The sequence below is a fragment of the Clavelina lepadiformis genome, chromosome 4, assembly GCF_947623445.1.
Source record: "Clavelina lepadiformis chromosome 4, kaClaLepa1.1, whole genome shotgun sequence".
Classification (NCBI taxonomy): Eukaryota; Metazoa; Chordata; class Ascidiacea; order Aplousobranchia; family Clavelinidae; genus Clavelina; species Clavelina lepadiformis.
Genome location: NC_135243.1, coordinates 6,791,936 through 6,811,726, shown reverse-complemented (window position 1 = coordinate 6,811,726; position 19,791 = coordinate 6,791,936). Strand labels below are relative to the sequence as shown.

General features: G+C 38.7%; 1 protein-coding gene across 1 annotated transcript in view; it reads right to left on the bottom strand.

Annotated features, from left to right (window-relative positions):
• Nucleotides 1-49: 49 nt before the first annotated feature.
• Nucleotides 50-19,791, bottom strand: part of LOC143451527 (dynein beta chain, ciliary-like) — a 42,399-nt gene continuing 22,657 nt past the window's right edge. Inside the window, exons 46-87 of the mRNA XM_076952144.1 lie at nucleotides 19,552-19,704; nucleotides 19,195-19,341; nucleotides 18,810-18,955; nucleotides 18,009-18,168; nucleotides 16,956-17,224; nucleotides 16,764-16,841; nucleotides 16,442-16,607; nucleotides 15,831-16,031; nucleotides 15,484-15,591; nucleotides 15,081-15,218; nucleotides 14,655-14,832; nucleotides 13,974-14,143; nucleotides 13,515-13,706; nucleotides 13,088-13,231; nucleotides 12,697-12,803; nucleotides 12,358-12,502; nucleotides 11,845-11,949; nucleotides 11,445-11,600; nucleotides 11,117-11,260; nucleotides 10,855-10,977; nucleotides 10,366-10,524; nucleotides 9,749-9,931; nucleotides 9,081-9,206; nucleotides 8,636-8,868; nucleotides 8,175-8,297; nucleotides 7,703-7,790; nucleotides 7,364-7,480; nucleotides 6,997-7,141; nucleotides 6,558-6,718; nucleotides 6,224-6,394; nucleotides 5,867-5,989; nucleotides 5,189-5,382; nucleotides 4,680-4,859; nucleotides 4,458-4,554; nucleotides 3,832-4,059; nucleotides 3,388-3,579; nucleotides 2,828-3,007; nucleotides 2,242-2,424; nucleotides 1,746-1,928; nucleotides 1,361-1,504; nucleotides 871-1,096; nucleotides 50-561 (exon numbers count right to left, since the gene is read on the bottom strand). Of these exons, the coding sequence (XP_076808259.1) occupies nucleotides 314-561; nucleotides 871-1,096; nucleotides 1,361-1,504; nucleotides 1,746-1,928; nucleotides 2,242-2,424; nucleotides 2,828-3,007; nucleotides 3,388-3,579; nucleotides 3,832-4,059; nucleotides 4,458-4,554; nucleotides 4,680-4,859; nucleotides 5,189-5,382; nucleotides 5,867-5,989; nucleotides 6,224-6,394; nucleotides 6,558-6,718; nucleotides 6,997-7,141; nucleotides 7,364-7,480; nucleotides 7,703-7,790; nucleotides 8,175-8,297; nucleotides 8,636-8,868; nucleotides 9,081-9,206; nucleotides 9,749-9,931; nucleotides 10,366-10,524; nucleotides 10,855-10,977; nucleotides 11,117-11,260; nucleotides 11,445-11,600; nucleotides 11,845-11,949; nucleotides 12,358-12,502; nucleotides 12,697-12,803; nucleotides 13,088-13,231; nucleotides 13,515-13,706; nucleotides 13,974-14,143; nucleotides 14,655-14,832; nucleotides 15,081-15,218; nucleotides 15,484-15,591; nucleotides 15,831-16,031; nucleotides 16,442-16,607; nucleotides 16,764-16,841; nucleotides 16,956-17,224; nucleotides 18,009-18,168; nucleotides 18,810-18,955; nucleotides 19,195-19,341; nucleotides 19,552-19,704 (6,714 nt within the window). The 3' untranslated portion in view covers nucleotides 50-313. The remainder of the gene's footprint in view (nucleotides 562-870; nucleotides 1,097-1,360; nucleotides 1,505-1,745; nucleotides 1,929-2,241; nucleotides 2,425-2,827; nucleotides 3,008-3,387; nucleotides 3,580-3,831; nucleotides 4,060-4,457; nucleotides 4,555-4,679; nucleotides 4,860-5,188; nucleotides 5,383-5,866; nucleotides 5,990-6,223; nucleotides 6,395-6,557; nucleotides 6,719-6,996; nucleotides 7,142-7,363; nucleotides 7,481-7,702; nucleotides 7,791-8,174; nucleotides 8,298-8,635; nucleotides 8,869-9,080; nucleotides 9,207-9,748; nucleotides 9,932-10,365; nucleotides 10,525-10,854; nucleotides 10,978-11,116; nucleotides 11,261-11,444; nucleotides 11,601-11,844; nucleotides 11,950-12,357; nucleotides 12,503-12,696; nucleotides 12,804-13,087; nucleotides 13,232-13,514; nucleotides 13,707-13,973; nucleotides 14,144-14,654; nucleotides 14,833-15,080; nucleotides 15,219-15,483; nucleotides 15,592-15,830; nucleotides 16,032-16,441; nucleotides 16,608-16,763; nucleotides 16,842-16,955; nucleotides 17,225-18,008; nucleotides 18,169-18,809; nucleotides 18,956-19,194; nucleotides 19,342-19,551; nucleotides 19,705-19,791) is intronic.

Below are 19,791 nucleotides of genomic sequence, written 5' to 3'. Positions count from 1 at the left end.
GCTATGAGTGCGAAAACTGGGCGACAAACATCACGTATTACGATGATACTTCCTCTATATAATTTTATTATTATCAGCTAAAACCAATCTGATATACATATCAACAGCAAAAAAATATAATTTGTGAGTATAGAGCACAGTGTAGAGGAAACATGCCGTCAGTTGGTTTTACAGGAAAATGATAACTAAAAACAGCGCTAAAAATTTTAAAAAAGAAATAAAATTACCCTAACAAAGTAAAAAAAAACTTAACTCTTTAAAATAACACAGCTTATGAACCATAAGAACGCTAAGAGATGAGCTTCGAGAAGAGTTAGACTTGCAAGAGTAAAGCTACTCCAGCAAGGATCCATTTTGATGGTTTCTCCTTGGTCTTGAGGTTAAAGGTCCAAACGTAAGTCGGACCTCTGGACTTGTTCTTGTACACCGGGCACTCATACATGTTCTTAAAATCCATTCTATCGACTGGGATCGCTTTGATGAAGATGACCGGCATCATCGGAGTTAACTCTTTAAGCCGGGATTCAGTCATTAGTCCGGTCTGCACGTCCCACCTGGCACCTGTCGTAGTGTAAAGAATGCCGCATAAGTGTCTATGTAATTCTTTAGTTCACGGTAATAGAATTAGCCAACCCCAGAATTTGAGTAGGCTAGCCCATACTTGAGGCTATCCAAACTTGCTTAGATTATCTACGTTTGCATTGCGTAACGCTTCAAAGAGTCTCTGACGTATAGTATACTTATTAGTTAGGTTACGCCTGCGCATAAAACCTACTGTAGGTAGGGTTAACACCGCTTAACCAGTCGCTACATATTTAAGGTGCTGTTATATCAAATAACCAGAGTAGTAATTTTAGCAACACAACTTACCTTCCATAAAGAGTCCGTGTATGTAAGCGCCCTCACGTGGCGGGCTGTTGAAGTCTTCCTTGTTTTTCTTTGTGACGTCACACTGCAGGCACATCTTATCAAGAGGCCACTCGTTCTTACGAGCCATGGACTGCATGATAGCGGTGAGAAACGACTGGGGGTTGAAGAGGCCTCCGAGCCAGACACAGTTGGGTAATTGGAAATCTGTCGTCCACGCTTCTAGTTCCTAAAGATGTTTTGAAACCAAAAAAACAAATATGTGGTCACTTGGCAAAATGTAATACAGTAATTAATTATGCGCTATTACAACCGCATATCTATAACACGCAACAAACACATTACACGGGTACTCTAAGAATTAAACAGCTCAAAATGACATGGATTATATTAGTGTGTTTACAACTTCTTATAACGACCGCACTAAAACAGGTCATGAAATGACTCAAGTAATTAGCTTACGTAAGGCAAATCCATTACAAGACTACAGTACCTTGATCCTTAGCAAAAGATCGGCAAACCAGGCAACGAGACCAAACATGGATGGATATGCGCGTTTGGTCCACGACTCAGGGACAGAATCCATAAACATCGCCGATTCAAGTTCCTCCATGTCCGATGTGATCGTTAACTCGCCCTGGGACAGATTAATACTTAATGTCAACTATATCACACACCGGAGGGTTGCGCGACTTTTTACATTTCAGCTTTTACGTAACCAACTAATTAATTTTTGTATGGTGTTAGGTTATGCGCGTAGAAGGGTATCTTGCCACCATGCCAACACGGTCAAATACCCGCAGGTATCAACGGTGCTTTGCATAAATAAAACTCATGAAATAAACTTCCGTGATAAAGATTTGCTAATTTTCTGTCACCTTCAACCCGAGATCAAGTTCTTTGAGAGATCGTCTCAGCTCTTTGGTCAGTATGTTCATTCTCTCGCACTCCTGGAAGGCAACAACGATGTACGGCGTCCTATCCTCAACTTTCGACAACAGCTCAAGAATGTTAAACTCTTCAGGGAGTTTCTCAAGGATCTCATCCAGGAGTGTTTTGACCTGAAAGGAAGATGTAAATCTGAGGCTGGTGATAACAAAGTGACTGGGTAATTGAGCGGAATCGGACAAGTCAATGCAAGTCATTGTCATTTTAGGTCCGGGACTTGTCTGCAACCACCACCAAAGCAACAAGTGAGTAATCTAGTTTACAAATTTTCCGGTGATAAAATCACTCCAGAAAGTGAGCAACACCAGTAGCAAACAACAATGCTTGAAAATTGAAAACACAGCAGATCAAGATTATCTACGGATAACAACGAGCACTCCAACATAGCATCCAGCCTCACAAAGAAAGAAATATCTTCCTCATCACCTTCTCTTCCCTGGTCACTCCTCCAGCGCCGCCTGCGCCGGAATCCTTGGGCTGCATCTCGAGAAGAGTCCGGAAGAGGTTCTCCGATGTTGTGGTGAGGACGCCGATCTCAGCGTTGGGATGCAAGCCGTACAAGTATGGGCTCTCGGGAGGAAGACATTCATCGATGTACTCGTGGTAACCCTGCCATCATCGCATGACATGTCATATCGTCATCAAACATATGATATGGTTCAAAAATGCAAGTCCATTTAAAGTCCGACTTCGCCTTTACTGTACGTCAACATCAGGCAGTTTCGTTTATTTTATAAGTGTATTACTGTGCTATGCTACTACATTTTAACAAACATTTTAGTGTAAAGTGTAATAGGTTTCAAAGACGTACCGTTTGAGAAAGAATGCAAACATACGAAATTGATGACAAACGGCAGTTTAACAGTTAACTTTTGCTCAAATTGCTTAGATAAAGGTTTGGTTGAGGTTAGTGTACCCCTTTCAAGCAAAGTTAACAATCAATTTTAAATGATGAATTAATCGACGTCTATGCATGGCGCAGAGAGTCTCTCAGTTTGCTCCTTGCTCTCACCATGTAGTCCATATTAGGAGGAACAGGGTATCCTGGAGCAAGGAAGAGGTCGCCCTCCAGCTGATCGGGATGCATGTAAACTTCCAGGTAGGTCTTACAGAGTTTGCGGTCCCAGTCGTCGGTGATGTGTCCTCCGTACATGATCTCGCAGAAGAGATAGCGCAAGTCATTCCACGGCACCTGGAACACATTGTACAGTATTACAGGACATAAGCAAAGGCTTACGCGATAATAACACGCCGTTGTGGTTTGTAATCAAGATTTACAACTTCGTACTAAACTAAAGGATTTAAGTTTCTTTTATGCCAACGATTAAGAAAGCATAGCGTCCTATCCTACATACATTCATAACATTTTTACGTCGAACGTTAACTTTAGTTGAATTTTACTACGTACTTGTCCAAACCTAACCCTGATGCTTCATTTAGCTTAATTCCAATCAAAATCTAATCTTTACAAAACGCAACTAACGTTTTGAGTATCTTTTGTGCTCACCAACCACTTCGTACAACGCAATCCGTCGCATTCATTGATAAAAGAAAACGACCTAAGCCTCTTACCTTTGAGTTGGCTTCCAAGTAGTTGTAGAGCACGTTGACTGAAATGGTGAGATCGCCCACATTGAAAGGGTACGGTCGGTTCCAACCCTGTGGCCCGAATTTTTTTCGTTCGGACAGGACAGCGTGGAAATAGCAGAGCGACTGGAGCAAGGATTTGAATTCCATTTCACGGCTGCACATCTCCAAGGTTTCCTGAGTTTTAATGAAAAGGTCAAAGGTCATTGAAAGATGGCTGAACTACTTATACAACGGAAAAGCAAACACAGATTGTCTTTTTCGCTGTAAATCAAGAGTGGAAATTGTTTTTGCATTTGATATCTGAAACCCGTTAGAGGACTTTTGCTTTTATTTTAACAGTTTGTTAAAGTTTGCTGGTATAGCAACCATAAGCTTCCAAGTGCTTAACAAGAATCTATCGAACAAAATACATTGATTTGCACGTACTTGCGTGAAATTATCCAGGGCCTTATGTAGATTGGCCTGCATGCCTGTAGGCGGTTCGTTTGTGATCTTAATGGAAGATTCCAGAATGCCCTGCGGAATGATGTGCGATTCCCGCGTGGCTGCAGGCTCGGCCGATATAAACACTCTGTAGTTGGGATGGCTTCCGACGCTGTACTTCTCGATCTTCTTCTCCAAGGTGCTGAGCCACTTGGCAACAAGATGGACGTTCTAAACATGGGATGTTGGCCGATTTAGAAAAATGTAATAACACGCATTTTGAAGCCAATCGTACTTGATATAAAAGTGATAATACTTTTTAAACCAACCAAAGTGATGTCGTAACGTAACTCAAACTAGCGAATCATTCCGTAATCAAACATGATAGCCTAACTCACTCTAAATGTAAAATAATTAAACGATTGGTCCACCTAAAGTATGGTAAATCAATACATTAGCCGAATTACACGAGAAATAGCTACTTGCGGTCTCCGTCGTGACATACACCAGTAGCAGCCTAACCTTAAGTTTGAAAACTCATAGCGTGGTTTCACCGTAGTAGTAATTTAAGAGAAGAACGCCAAAAACAAGCTTTACGTTCTTATTCTAGCTACTAAACATCTACTCGCCTGCAAAACGACCCAGTGGCCTTCTTTAGCGGCCAGATCCAGGGCTTGTTCGGCCACTATCTCCTGGCCCTGTCCCAAAGAGACGTTGTGGAAATTTCTGGTATAAAGATAACATGACACTCAAAAAGTTTGAAAATCCCTGATTCCAAGTATTATTGAGTGAAAAGCTGTTTGGTTACTTGAAGATAATTGCTTATTAATTGCTGATCGTTGGCTAATTACTTGTTGTCGATTGTAAATCCAAGTTTAATTCCAATAGCTTCAACATCCTTGAGAGGATTGACCCCGGGCGAAAGTACGAAGAATATCGGGGTTTCCGGTCCGCTTTCCTCGTAGGATTTTGAAAATTCGACCTGACGATTTTCAATGTACTTCGCGCCGAGCTTTTCTTCAACGAAGTGTCTGTGTTAAGCAAAGAAAGCAATAATCGCTTATCAGAAATGTAAGTAATAGTAATAAATAATGAACATTAATAGTTAATAATAAATAATACTGCAGCACCTGCAGTAGAAAAACACTACAACACTGACAGCCAAGCAACAATGAATAAAGTTACTACGGCAATGTTTTCCTGCTTAAATATATTTCATAATCAGCTTATGATTCGGATATAAACTCTAACAACGCAAGCAACAAATAAACAAGTCAGACAGCGAGTGCTAGTGATACCAGGAACGAAACCCGCAATGAACGTGCGTTTTTGAAATCCAAGTAAGCATAAAGTCACTTACTGCACTGCGTATGTCATTCTGTCTGGTCTGAGCGCTCTCATCATGCACAGCTTCTGGAGCGAGGTTTTGTTCTTCCATTCCTGCGGGAACTTCTCCTTCTCCGGACACTCGCTCTCGGCGAATTTCTTCCAGCGTTTCGCCGAACCTTCCATGTCACGATCGAGGTTACGGAAGTCGTCCATTTCGGACAAGACCTGGAGAATATTGGGGCAAATTTAGAAATTTTATGATTGATGAAGAGAGGTTGTTTGGTTCGTGATTTCTATTGTTGAGAAATTTACTCTTTCGGATCATGACCGTTACCTAAGAGACAGTATTTTAGTAACAATTTCGTCAACAGTCTATAGCAGTTTGTCAGTCTGTAAGAATACTTTTGAAATGAAATTCAAGATATTAACACAATAGAGTGTGGTTGGAAGTTTCAGTAGGTAACTGGTGTCATGCCGACGCTAGAACTAATGTGGACAGTTAGTTGGGCACCTTTTAAAGAGCAAGCAAATATACAAACTTCTTAAAAAAACAAACTCTATAAAAACACTTCATTGCGCGTGACATGATTCAGAAAAAAATATTCGAAAACGGAAAAACTGCACGAGAGCACATCAATTGTTATCAATACAAGATCATTCTGAACATGCCACACTATGCCTTGTGGCACTGCAACACGCCACTCTATACCTTGATGCCGCCCCACGAGTAGTTGCTGAGGAAGTCGACGGGACTTGTCGAATCAAGCTTGACCGGGAAGCGCAGGAGAAAATCCACCTCCACGGGGTTAATCTCCTTGTTTCCAAGTAGAATCTGTAACGAGTAATAATCACTTACCACTGCTGTGTACGTTGAAGTAACTCAACAAATAGTAGAAAAAATGTAGCGTGATTTCGACGGCTTTGCTACAATGTCAAAGGCACTTTGCAATTTGTTGTAAATAAAGAATGTAAGTTACTACAGTAGCAAGCGCTTAACTACTTGAAAGCGTAACAAATACGTCAAAATGAGTCCTAGCAAAGCTGTATTTAATCAACTAAGTGTTACCTGCATGGCGACTTGCGCAGTAAATGTCAATTTGTCGCATTCAAACAGACCACGAGTGGTGTATTGGAAAACGTTGTAGGTAGTGGTATCCATCAGGTTGGCCACTCTCTGCTTAAGGTCATCCGATGGCTCTGAGCGCTCGATTGCTTTGGAAAATACCACGTTGAAGGCCTGAAACGCGAAAATACCCTTCTAATATGTACGTTTTGATGCCACAATGACGTTAGTTTTATTTAAATAATGTTATTATCATTTTGTTACAATAACGTTATTGGATTATTTATCGAAACAGCACAATACACATGTACTTGAAAGTGCAAAAATGCAACAATACCTTCAACGAAAACTGATATATCGGGTTTATGACGTTTAAATCGTTTAAAATGAAATAGAGAAGAGCTGCTCTCTGCGCCACCACGCGGTAGCCCTCTCTCGCATCGTTTATCTTGACCTCGGTGATTTTTGCTTCGGCGACTTTCTTTTCAATCTCGGCAGCTACAGGAATAGATTAAATTATTTTGATGAATTTGTTGAAGATTTTGGAAATACTTTATTCCTTTTATTATAAAGTGAACAACTACCGATAATGTTTGTCGGCATGTTGGCGCAAATGTATTATTGCCGACGTAACGTTTATAATACGTGGTACCTAAAAAGCCGATTTTTATTTCGTGTTTACCATAAAATATCAAATACGCTATTTTTGCATTTGAAATATTTATCTTAACTATTATAACTTAGTATTGTACAACATCTAACTCCATCGTTTTTACCAGTTCTCTTGGTGGTCTCTAAGTTTTCGACAAGTGCCGTATCACCGAGGAAATTTCCAGAAGCGGCCGACAATCGAGAGAGAAGCGAATCTTCGAGTTGTTTCAAAGTGATTTTGAACTCGTTTTGTTGGGTCGTCAACTGAGCCTATTTGAGTAAAATATTCGGCTTATGAATGCATATGAAAGTGAACGAATGAAAGATGGCCCAGCTATTATCAAGCTTTGCCTTCTGTAAATACGTTTAACGACTAATTCCAATAATAACGCTACGAGTGAAAATAACACATTGCGGTCTAAGCGGTTTAGCATGGGCATTTCGTGTAAGAGGGGTGGTGTATTACGAAGACAGTTAAACTAAGAGTCGAACCTTTAATTCCTCCAGGTCTGGGCGTTCGCTTCTAACCACTTCGGCCAGAAGTTGTTCCTCCAATCCATCCTGGGTTACTGTGAAGTTTATCAGAGTACATTGTGCTTGCATTTCAGGCTAAAAGTATAAAGAATTGTTTTAAAAGCTCATTTTTTTCGAGTTGTGGCATAATTTATGTCAGTATTTGGTTATATCTGAATAGTTTTCTTAAGTTACTTTTGTTTTGCATATTAATTAATTGTAGGCGTATGCTGCATGAACTTCTCTATGTTACTTTACGCTTTTTAGACGTTGAAACTGCGCATGCTAGTGCTGCTTCCCAAGTATAATCTCTATTACCTGGTAGTGGGGATTGGCGAGTTTAGTGTGCAGTATGAGCCTGAAGGACGGATGATATTCGACCTCTTTGTCGCCGATCTTAATGTACCTGCAGGACAAGTTGGTTGGACAAGATTATAACAGCGACAAAACATTGAAGCTGCGTGTTACTCGAACTATTTAGTTATGTGCTGCGGAGCTGTAGGGTAACATTTCACGCTTTTCATCAATTATTACCGACTGAGAAGTATTTTGTGAGTTATAAATACAGCGTGTTGAACAAAAAACTCCAAATATTCCTTTGAATTTGATAACAATTCAAAATATACAATCAAATTTAGGGGTCTTATGTGGGGTACCCTGTATAAATGTATAGTGTGTTACGTGTAAGTTAAAATAACAATGTAAGGCTTGTAGCTCGTAGATGTCATGCAAGGATTGTATCCATAACAACAGAAAACTGCAAGTAAGTAGGTTTGTTCATGTCACTCGCCTTCCTTTTTTGATCGTGTTCCTACCAAGTAAAGGTTCAAGAACCGGGTCGACACTTTCACCGACGTTTTCTATAAAGACGGTATCACCGCTGGACACGCCGTTTTCTATCACGTCCAAGTATCTATGCATGCCACGTATATGAGCTTTTGTATCAATAAAACTTAACACGACGTTTTCAAAAACTGTCGGTTAATTAATATTAATAATTGTGATGGTTTATTGTTATTAGTTATTAATTAATTATCATCAATAAGATATTCTTTGAAGAGTTATTTCTAAGATTTATTGAAAAACGTTCTTAATGTAGCTACTGTATTAAAAAGCAAAATATTTCAAATATGAATTATGACCGTAAGAAAAATTCTACCAAAGAATTGAACACATAAAATCAATACAAATTATCACCTAATACGTCAAAAAGAAAACAGTAAAAATGCACAAAATCCGCGTGATACGTACCCCCGCTGTCCAAGCCGGACCACTTTGAGATTGGAATATCTGTTTTTAATCCACAAAATCCCCTGCAGCTGAGGATCGATGATGAGAGGCCAGCGCTGGCAGTTGGTCAAGATGGTCGCGTTTTCAGTCGACATCCGATCTGACGGAAGACCTTCGTTATTCCAAGCGGCGATATCGGCATCGTCGGTGAGAACTGACAAGGGATCAAGTCCCTCCGTTTTAGGGATAGGCACCTGCCAGGTTGTGAAAATGGCGAGTTGTAAATGCAACAGTAATTACTGCAATAGCAAAGTATTAATATTAACGATTTTTTTCAACCATTCGTGCAATATAGTAATTAAAATCATAATTCATATCAAGGACCGGTTTTCATTTGACGATCTAAATTATCTCTATTGGTATGCCGCATAACATTCTACCAGGCTACTAAGTAACATCAAACAACCTCTTGTTTGGTCATAAAAGGCAGCCAGAATGCGTCCATAAAATCAACCCGATAGCTCCTGGTGAAATATCCGACGTATGACACAAAGGCTGTGATGAGGAGAATGTCGCCGCAGAGTGTTTTTTCCTGCACGGCAACGAGAAAAGGTTAGATACGGTTAAGATAGTACTGGTAGTCGAAATTATTGTTTCCTATCAATCAGCCGGGTGTATATCATCTGAGTGACAGTTCATTTGAGTGACAGTATTTGAGTGACATAAATTATTCATTCGAGTGACATAATTAACCCTAACCCTAACCCATTATTGTAGTTTGAACAGTACTTACCAATGTGTCACTCAAATGAACTGTCACTCAGTTGATCAACTACCCAATCAGCCATGAAGTTTAAAAGGCAAGGTAATAAATAAATAATGCATACAGATATAACATGCGCCTAACCAAGAAATTGCATTGTATACGACAAACATTTAAAACGGCCACAGTTATACAAACAGATAGCGCGAGGTTTAACGGTATGCGGGATCAATTACTCTGAATAGTGATATTAATAACAATAACAGTAAATAATAATAACTAATTACTTAAATAAAAATAATTCTGTTGAAGAAATGAGAACACTGTAAGAAGGTTTCCATTCGAGCAATAAAAATACCAATAATTTTTACCTGTTCCTTGAAGCCACTGACCGCCTCAGCCCACCTGACGTTCTCAGAAGCCAGGCCACCAACCAACCTGTTGGCAAGATTAATTGTGAGCGTCGTGGCTTCGGCCTCCTGCTGGCATTTCATTTTCTCAGCGGTCGCCTTCTCGAATTTAGCTGTGAGGTCGGCCAAGTTTGCGTCCAATTGCTGCAAGTTGACAACAGGTTGTATGTGTTTTGTTTGAACCACACAGTTTCGCATTAAATTAAATAACGAAAACCGGTAAAAACTGCATGTGTTATAGTTAATCGAAAAAATTGTTTCTACATCAAACAAAAAATACAGCATGAATGAAATATATCTGCACTTGTTGTAACATTTGGTGTAACATTAACTATTTGGTGTAACAAATCTGAGCCAACTCTCCTCAAGTTATTATTATATCCTGTGTGGTGTATACATAAAAAATCATAAAAAAACTGAAAACGTGTTACTCAGCATTGTGGAATACAATAAAGAAAAATCCAAAATACTTTCAAAGTTTTTATCCAAACTTCAGCATTAGACTACACATTGATAAAAGGTTCCCAATAAACGATTTCATATAATAACAAGCTACTTCTACGAGCCCACAATCTTACCGCAATCTTTGCTTTAATCCCTGCAAGCTTTTCTTGGGCTGCTGCCAAATCTGAGTTCGCTTTGGCCAGGGCAAGTCGTTTTGGTTCCACGTCACAATAGACTTCGTAGAATTTGACAATGTTGATTGCCCACGCGCATAAACCTGCAGCGGCGGATGACTGGGTGAAAGAATAGAAGTTATTAAGTTAAAAATTATTGAAAATTAAAAGTTACTACGATAACAATGATGCAATTAGTAGTCATGATAATGTCGGCTCATCTACGCTTCTAATCACAAACTTTGTTTTCTGTTATCGTTAAAAATAATTTCACTTGTTTATCGTAACTAAATCACATACTATAGCAAGCAAATGCACTAACAACGTACAGTATAGGTTCACTGGTTCATAGAAATTACTTCAAGCGATAGAGAACTAATACTGCTTTAATAGCCCTCAGAGAAGTTGAATCCGGCAAAAATAAAGGAAAGTTTAAGAGAGGTCTCAAACCTTTGCGCGAATAAAGTCAGGATTAAATTCCGGGTCATTCAGATAAGGTCTGATCGCCTTCAGATTGTTTTCGTGAATATTTTCCTTGTCGTAATGTATGAGCGATTCCAGAAATTGATCCACCTAAATTCAGACGCATTGGAATGTTAATTGTAAACAAGGTTGGCAAAACGGGTAAGCATATACGCCACAACGAGAAATTTTTAAGGTAAAGTTCCACATTTTAACATACTGTACAGTGTACACAGTGTGGTAGTCTTACCTTGGCCATCATGTTCTTAGCGGACTTCCAGCTCCTGTCCTTCGGCACTTTACCATTAGGGGCGAGCAACACCATGACCGCGGCAGCTACATTGACCACGGCACCGGGCGGTGATCCGAAGGTTTTCAGCTCCGTTAAATTGCCCTGGATTTGAGGAAAAAATAGTAGAACTTGTCAAACGTTAAGACAGGTATAGGAAGTTTATTCGCAGATGAAGTTATTTACCGGTAAAGAATAAGTAACCAGGGAACCGGTAACCAACCAGGCAACCGTAAGCCGGTAGTCTTATGATATATAAAAGCTCATAAATACTCTTCCAACCACCAACCTTATTCAAAGTGTTCAAAGCTTCCTGGGCGGCGGCCAGGGCAGGTTCGGCTTTGGCGAGGTCGGTCTCGCAAGCCTTTTGTTTTTGTCCAACTTCGACAGCAAACACGGCGACATTTTCTTCCTCGTTGTCAGCGATCGCTTTTTCCTTGCTTACCTGGATATAGGACAAATGACTCCGTGGTTATAGAAGTTGAATCGAGAATATAACAAACAAGTATCTGACATTTCAAAATTGTTAAGAAATATTAAACTACTAGTAATGCTGTGAATGTATTGTTTACTTAACAAATTTTTTCCAAGTAGTACTTTAACGCGAGTGGATTGTTATAGTTGCTACGACTCTTGTGCCAGGGTTCAGGATATTATTATGTCTGGCAAACGCAATCGACCACTTTTACCTTCTCAGTTTCGATGCCAACCACGTGAATGAGTTTATCGGCGTCCTCATTCTTTTGTTGAAGTTCGACTTCTTGCGATGCCAATTTTGCTTTCAAGTCGTCCACCTGTATTAGAATTGTTTGAAGTAGTCAGCTTTTGACAGTAATCTGTTTCTACTCTATGTTAGTAACATTAGGCCTAGATATTTGAGTACGCTGGCTATCAACTGCGCTACCATGAAAATGTGTACACTGTACACTGTACACTTAGTGTACAGGTACAGATGGGAATTTTCTGCACATCTCGAATTACCTTGTCTTTCTGCAGAACTAATTATTATATAAACTAAAATTATGCGTATAAAGGCTAACCGAAATGCCTATCTTTTACGATATGTTTTGTGGCCGATTTTCAGTGACATAATCATTTTGTTTATTCCGATATTTACAAAACAGTAGTTGTACTTGAGAATGAATTTGCACTTTGTAGTGTTTCTGTCCAAGCAACAGATAATGTTAAACTGGTTATAATACCTGAGCAGCAGTGCTTTGTAGCTTGGTCAAGCCGTTTTCTAATCTTTCCATTTTGGCCAGTAATTCCTTGCTTTTGACGCTGAGCAAGCTCTCATAGAGCTTGATTTGTTCAAGGAAACTTTTAGGGGTTGTGTAGTTGTAACGCCTGGAATAAATAAAAACACAAGTTGTCCTGAGTGAAATTTACGAAGTTTCTCACTTGTTGTATGTTTTCAACGCCCTTAATGTATCATTTTAACTTCGTAAATTAGAATTCTGATAGTCTGTAAGTAAAAACTGTCAAGAAAAGCTAGCAAAGTAACTGCTAGGACTAGCTTACTACTACTATTGCTGCTTTACCTGTCGTTAGCAAGGTACAATTTGCCGGTATCATTAACACTAGTGTGTACGAATGACATAAAGTCGCTAATTGAGGGCTTGATGTCTGGGTCGATTCCTTCAATGTCCTAATCAGAAAACAAAAAAGAGTTACGGTGCTGTGGCAGGTTGTTATCGCAAACTAAAAAGAATTGTTTACAGTAGCAACTCGCAACATTTTGCTTCATCGTATTCTCTTCTTCAAATTTCTACATTTAGATCGGCATTTTTGCGTAATTAGTTGCTTTCTGCATATTCTTATAAAATTTATACAAAATTTCCGTCCAGGACCAACGATGAAAGCGCATGATTGACACTTCAAGCAAAACAGACCTTAAAAATTGTAGGCTGCAAATTACATCACAGCACATACCTGCAAGAAGGTGAGGCTGACAGATCTGAGAGCTTCTTCCGGCCACTCATGGAACCAGTCGATCTGTGTGCAGTTGACCACGGCAGGGAACTTACGGCCACGGACCCTCAGCGTCGATCCGACCGGGGAAAAACAGAGGACAACCTGAGGAATTGGAACTGATTTAACCGAACAAATGTGGACTCTAGTTAAAAAACTTAATTTTTAGTATACAGTTAGGGTGATTTACTGTGTTATGGATGTGATAGTATTAGTCAAGGATACGAAAACGACTTGTGTAAATGAAAACTGTTTAAAACACTATACATAAGGTTGTTTTGCACCTATTGAAATTATGTTTGAAGAAAATGAAACATTTTAATTTCCGGAAAAAAAAAGAATCAGTTTACGACATAAATTCATCTCTATAAGCAAAACACGTGCCTACCTTCAGTTGCTTTCTGACTCGGTCTATGAAGAATTTCCAGCAGTTTTCACGAGAATCCTCTAATCCAGTGCTTTTCACCTCATTTCGGACTCCGCTTATGACATTCTCCGCTTCATCGTCGGGTAATAGGTCAGGGATTTCCCCTGAAGCGAGAAGATCGTTCACCAAAACCAAGAACTTTTCATCCGGCACCTTGGCGGGAAAAATTTAATTTAAACACAGCATAGTGATCAGTATAATACTAACGAAGGGTCAACACTATCCACCCTTACTTATGAAATATTAATAAATAATACCTACATGAGGAGTAAGGCCTGAATATTACTACAAGTCTGATTTTAATGGCCAAATTTCTGTATACTAAAAGTTTAAATTAATTTTCAAATCTTAACACACCAAAACGGCATTCATTTAAAAATCCGAACAACACACGATAAAAGCCGCGGAAATATTGTATACCTGTGCGTCAGTAAGGAGGAACATGATGCCGATATTTTTCAAGCCGGCTTTGATATAAAGGGAGGCAAGATCGACTTTTAGATCGGGAATCCCGTATCCTTTCCTCAGAGTGATCTGAAATACCTCCAGGCCGCTTATGTAGGCCGCCAGCCGTGATAAACTCTGCTTACCTAATAGGCGACGAAAACAAATTTTTTTTCGACCTGTAAATTCTAAGAAGGCAGAAAAAATCTATTGATTTATGTAAGATCTACTCTACTGTATCACATTAAAAATATTACATGGCTTTTGGTCAATAAAGAAAGAGCTTTTCTTCACACAGGATTTAGTAACTGAAACATTTGACTGTCGCACACTGACATTGCGTTGAAAGTAAAACTCAATGTATCTTAAAAATTGACATCAAATCTCCAATATAGAACATTTTAGGATTCGACCATTCTGCTTAATATGTAACATGTAACACAAAAGGCAGTCTAGCTACATATGGTAACCAAATGGGTCTTCAATAATAAACTACAGGCGCTTTAGGAAATATGAAATATCTTACGCAGATATTAAACATAACTGGACTGGACTGGACATGGACTCCAGAGTCACCGTTTAATTTCTGGCAAGTTTATTAGCTATGACCTCGCATAGTAAGTTTTACTAAGATAAACAAGCCCGGTTAAAAGATACCTGATCCGCCGACTCCGACCAGGAGTGCGTTTCCTCTCGGACTCTCCAGGATTCTGTTGATCTTGGCCACGTGAGACATGGCATCTTCAAACAACACAAGATTCATCACAGCGTTGACTTCATTGTAGGCTTCCAGGCCGTCTACCAGGAGCTTGTTGAGTGCGCTCCATTCATTGATCTGACACGTTTTGTGATTTAGTTTATTTCGTGAATCTTACGTCGATAGTTATAAAATAAGTGACTGGTTATGTAATAATAATATTTAAACCAACCTTGCTTTACAAGTGCCTAATAATTTAAACAGCTGTGTTTATGTCAACCAAGCTGTAATTGTTAAGTGAAAACCGTATCAAACTATACAACTTTATCCATTTGATGGATTCAAAAGTTGAAAAAATTCTAAGAAAATGACAATTATACTCATACCGGCATGTATTTAGGATCCCCGATTCCTTGAGCAAAGTGACAATATATAAGCGGTTCGGAAGTCAATATTTCCTCAGGTATGTCATCAAAATACTTCTTTGCGTATTCGAGTTTATACTTCATGAAAGTTTCGATATCCTAACATTGAATCAGACTTTTTATATAATACTGTACCAGTGTACCTGCTGTAATATGTCATTTTGCCTATGTGACTTTTAACAAGAGAATGCCCCACACACATTCCACAAATTCGGTTGCCAAGAAAAAATATCATTTCACAAATGGCAGTTTGAAAAACTGTTTAATAAACATTACAGCCTACATGTATGACAGCTCAAGCTTCAGTAGTTAATACACTTTAGCTATAGTGGAAAATTATGATAGTTTAAGACATATATTTCACCTTTTTATCGATGAGTTTGTCGCAGTAAACTCTGGAAGCTTCGTGCATCCACAGTCTGACAAGATCTGAGACGGCCTTCACGCAGTCGGTGCTTGAGAATAATATTCCCTGAATAATGCATGGTGTGAGAGATGGTGAAGTTTAACTAAAATTGATTAATTCATAAATTCTTCTGGGAAATATGCTTTAAACTAAAATACAAAACCGTGTTTATAAATTTATTGCGAGGTAAAGGTTTAAAAAACACTTCAGCGCCATAAATTGCTAAAACAATAGAAATGCATAACTAAAGAATATATTTAAAAGTCATATGTGGTAAAAGTTGGACATATGAAAGAAAAACCTACCTGAAATATATTGGAAAGGTCGCGGAGATTAAAAATGTAATGAAACTTGATAGCTGTTGGCAGGAACGTGCTGCTTATCTTGGAGTGGAAAGCTAACGCTGTTTGTGCAAGGGTCGGCGCCACTTTCTGCACGGAGTTGGCAAAGCCTCCGATCTGTAGGTGCTGGGATAAGATGCTGCTGTAGATCGTCAGTAAGGCTTCCTGTGTGGTTATATAGCAGATGAGGGCTTGGTACTACTGTAATTCACTAGAGCTCATGTATTTTAATATTTTCCTTTCATAACAGGAAGGACTATACAAATTTTCAGAAACCTTAAACAACATGGAATTTAATGAAAAAATTTAAACAAAAAAATCCACAGCCAATAATTAACAACATGTAAACAAATATGATCTTTATTCAAGGTGCATGTCAATTCAACCTTGTTCAACTCAAGTCCAGACCAATTTGGCTAATATTACATTATAATTAATAACTGTAGTTTTATTCAAACCACGTAAAAGATATGAAGTTGACTGGATATGTTTTGCAGACATTCCAGTATAGGAAATATTCTAAACAGGGGAAAAATTTTAGCGTGAAAAGTAGTGAAGTTCCCCGACAGTCTCACCTGTCCAGGGAAACTGACAGCAAACACACTGAAATGCCTCTGGAGACGAGGATTGATGGTGAACGACCCCGCTGTTGGGTTCATGCAAGCAACGTATTGAACGTTGTTGATGTCCTTCAATATCAACTTGGTGCGATCGTACCAGTGACTGAAATCCATATGTTGCCTGTGCAACGTCAACATATAGCATATATGACGCAATTATTAGTAAAAAATAATATGTGGTCAATAAAATACATTATGAGTTACAACTAAAAGCTATAGCCATTGCAGCTGTTGGTAATGTTGTTTTTGTATGAGTAGTTGTTGTAACAAAGTATACCTTATCAATGTGTGAGGTTGTACGGTGCCGTAAGTATCCACCTCAGGCATGTTCATGTCGTCAATGAAATATATCAATCTGTGAAATGCAGCGGATAAAATTTGAAACGTTGAAATGTAAGAAAATGTCACATTTCTCATTCAAAATTTGAAGGTTTTAATTTTAAAATTTTAAACCGCCAATACAACAAACCGTTTAGAACCAGGCGGTCCAAAATTCCTGCCAGCTTTTTTTTCAAGCGGTTTTTCAAGGACTCCCTGAAGCATGAGTGAGGTCGTGTAGAAGTTGAATGGTACATTGGTGACCATATAATCATCCGGTAAGGCAGCGAGCTTGTCCTGAACAAGAACTGTCTTACCGGCTCCAGCGTTTCCAACCAGCATAACCGGTCGTCGTTTCTCCATCAGGAGATCCATAAAATATCGAATTCTTCTCGTTTCCGAAGTAGGCACCATGCAGGCCTGTTAAAAAGGTTTCATGCAAGCATGCAGATTTTAGATTAAGGTAAGGGCACATTACTCCAACGAAGGCAAATATTAAATTATTCGGATATTTGAAGTGTGTTAAATTGTCCCGCGTTGCAGTCTATTTTTACTGTCTAAAGCTCTAGAGCAATGATTCCCAACCGCAGCTCTTAGAGCCGCATGCGGCTCCAAGCTAGCCTTCTTGCGGTTCTCATTGACCCCTGAAAATCTCACAAAAAATATAAAAAATCTATTTATAATAATCAGGGCTTATATTATTATATTTTGACTTGTCAAAAAAAGTCCAAAATTAGTCAAAATTTGTGTGATTTGTGTTATTTTTCTTGTTAGTGTTGCTATTCGTTGGTACATGCTTTCATGCTTTAAAATTTTCGTTATAATTACTTGAGTGTTTTCATGCGGCTCCATACGTACTCTGAAGTTTGAAATTCGGCCCGACACCAAAAAAGGTTGGGAACCACTGCTCTAGAGTCTAGAGTCTAGCATAACAGAACTAGAACTATATACGATCAAGCATTGAATTATAGCGAGATAGCTCACTTTTGGTTTGCCAATCATAACCGAATTGGCTTGTTACCTTTATAACTGATAAAATGTATTTTTAACATTTGATTGAAGTTACAATGAGACATTTTTTAAGCACAAAAACAACTTCAGTTGAAAAGCAAACACTAACTCTACACAACTTGCTTCACAATACAACGATTATATAAGCACTTACCAATACTATAATCTAAAAAGTATGAAGCAAATATTTCACCTGTAGTGGCATTTCGGGGTCCAACTCAAAGCCAGGTACGCTGTCCGACCATGGAACAAACTTCTTCGTCTCAGCATCGATGCAATAGTCGAAAACTGTTCCGGCGATGGGAAACTTCACTGTCTTGAATTCGCTAGACCACCACTTGCTAAACTCGACTCTGCAAAGACGAAAAGTATGCAGTCCTAAGACACTTTACTTAGTCAATAGTTGTACTAACAGTAATTTATACAGTTTATGCAGTACTTGTTATGAATTAAAACCGGAGCATGGTAAGGTACGCAACATAAGGTACAATTTGATGATCGAAAAATATAATTAAGTATAACCTGTGAAGCAACGAGTACAGCAATTTCGACAGTATAGAAAGTTTAGTGAAATAAAAAATGAGTTTGAAACTGTATCCCTTTAACCATGACAATGCTTATCGCCTTATTACATTACAAGCAGTGTTTTTATCAATCTATATGTTTTTTTTTACATAATTTTAGGGAAAAAACTTGCGACAAATGTGTGCTACAAATTAAGGTTTGAACCTTTTTTAAGTTTTTTTTTTCCGAGGATTTAACTGTGTAGTCAAGCGGTCTCACACTACAAGCTGTGTAAATTGCAATACTAGTTGAACACATTTGCCATTACAACTTGGACGGAGTGGTGCAATCTCAAAACGAAATCATAAAGCAAAAAAAAACAAATTTTTCATTAGCGCTTAAGATAGAATCTTTGCACATGCCAAACAAATTTTCAAAAGAAAATAAAGTATTAGTGTAGAAAACTGAATGACCGTAATCAATAAAGTACCTGTAATCAATCAATTGGTCTTGAAACATCGCTCCGCCGAACGCCCATATACAGGCGAACACGAAATAGAGTTCGTACAACTCCTTCGGACAGTCCGGCGGCGTGTTCTCAGGTGTTAGAAGGACTTCCAGGAGATAACAGAGCATCTTTAAACATTGTGCACATCATTAAATAGCGGTAATATGTAAACAACAGTGTGAAAAGTTCATTTACAGAATCGTAATTAACTGAGTACATCTTACTGCGGTATTCGAATGTGAAAAACGTGCTAAACAATTGATTTAAACCAAAGCATAAAAATCTCTGTGGATAAAGGTCCTGTGCAAATATTGCATATTTTAAAATTATTAAATTAAGTGCTGGTTCTGGTTAATATTCCACTAACTTGAATCTTTGCGCATTCAGGAATCGGGGTAATTGTTTTAAATCGTGACCGCAACGTCTCAAGACACATCGGGATGTATTTGTCAAATAGAATTGTCAGATTGGCCTTTTCAGATTGAACTTCGCGTTTGTCAATCCAGGATGTCACCTAGAAATTTTTTTTAAAAAAAGTTAAATTAATAATTGCAAAACTAAGCAAAACCATTATAAAAAAATAAGAGTGATGTATGCAATATGTCATCCTAAACGGCAAACTAGAGATGGAAACACAACAAATCCATACCTGTAGTTTAAAATTTCAGGGTTATCAAATATAAAAAGCAAAGCACAAGAAATACGACGCAATTTTTATTCTTACCACAGGGTTCCATCCGAGGTCAGCGGGATTGAGGTACAGGATGCCGGCCCGTGACACAGTGGCAGGGGTGGCGGTCCTCAGGTTGCTTATCTCGAACAGAAGTCTCATTGACGGGGTGAGCGGAATGCGCTCGTTGCTGGCCAAGGTAAGAACCTTTTCAAACAATGGTATTTATTTCGTCACAATGTCAATCGTTACTACGTGTTTCGAGACTACGGTTGTAAGCAGTTGTAATACAAC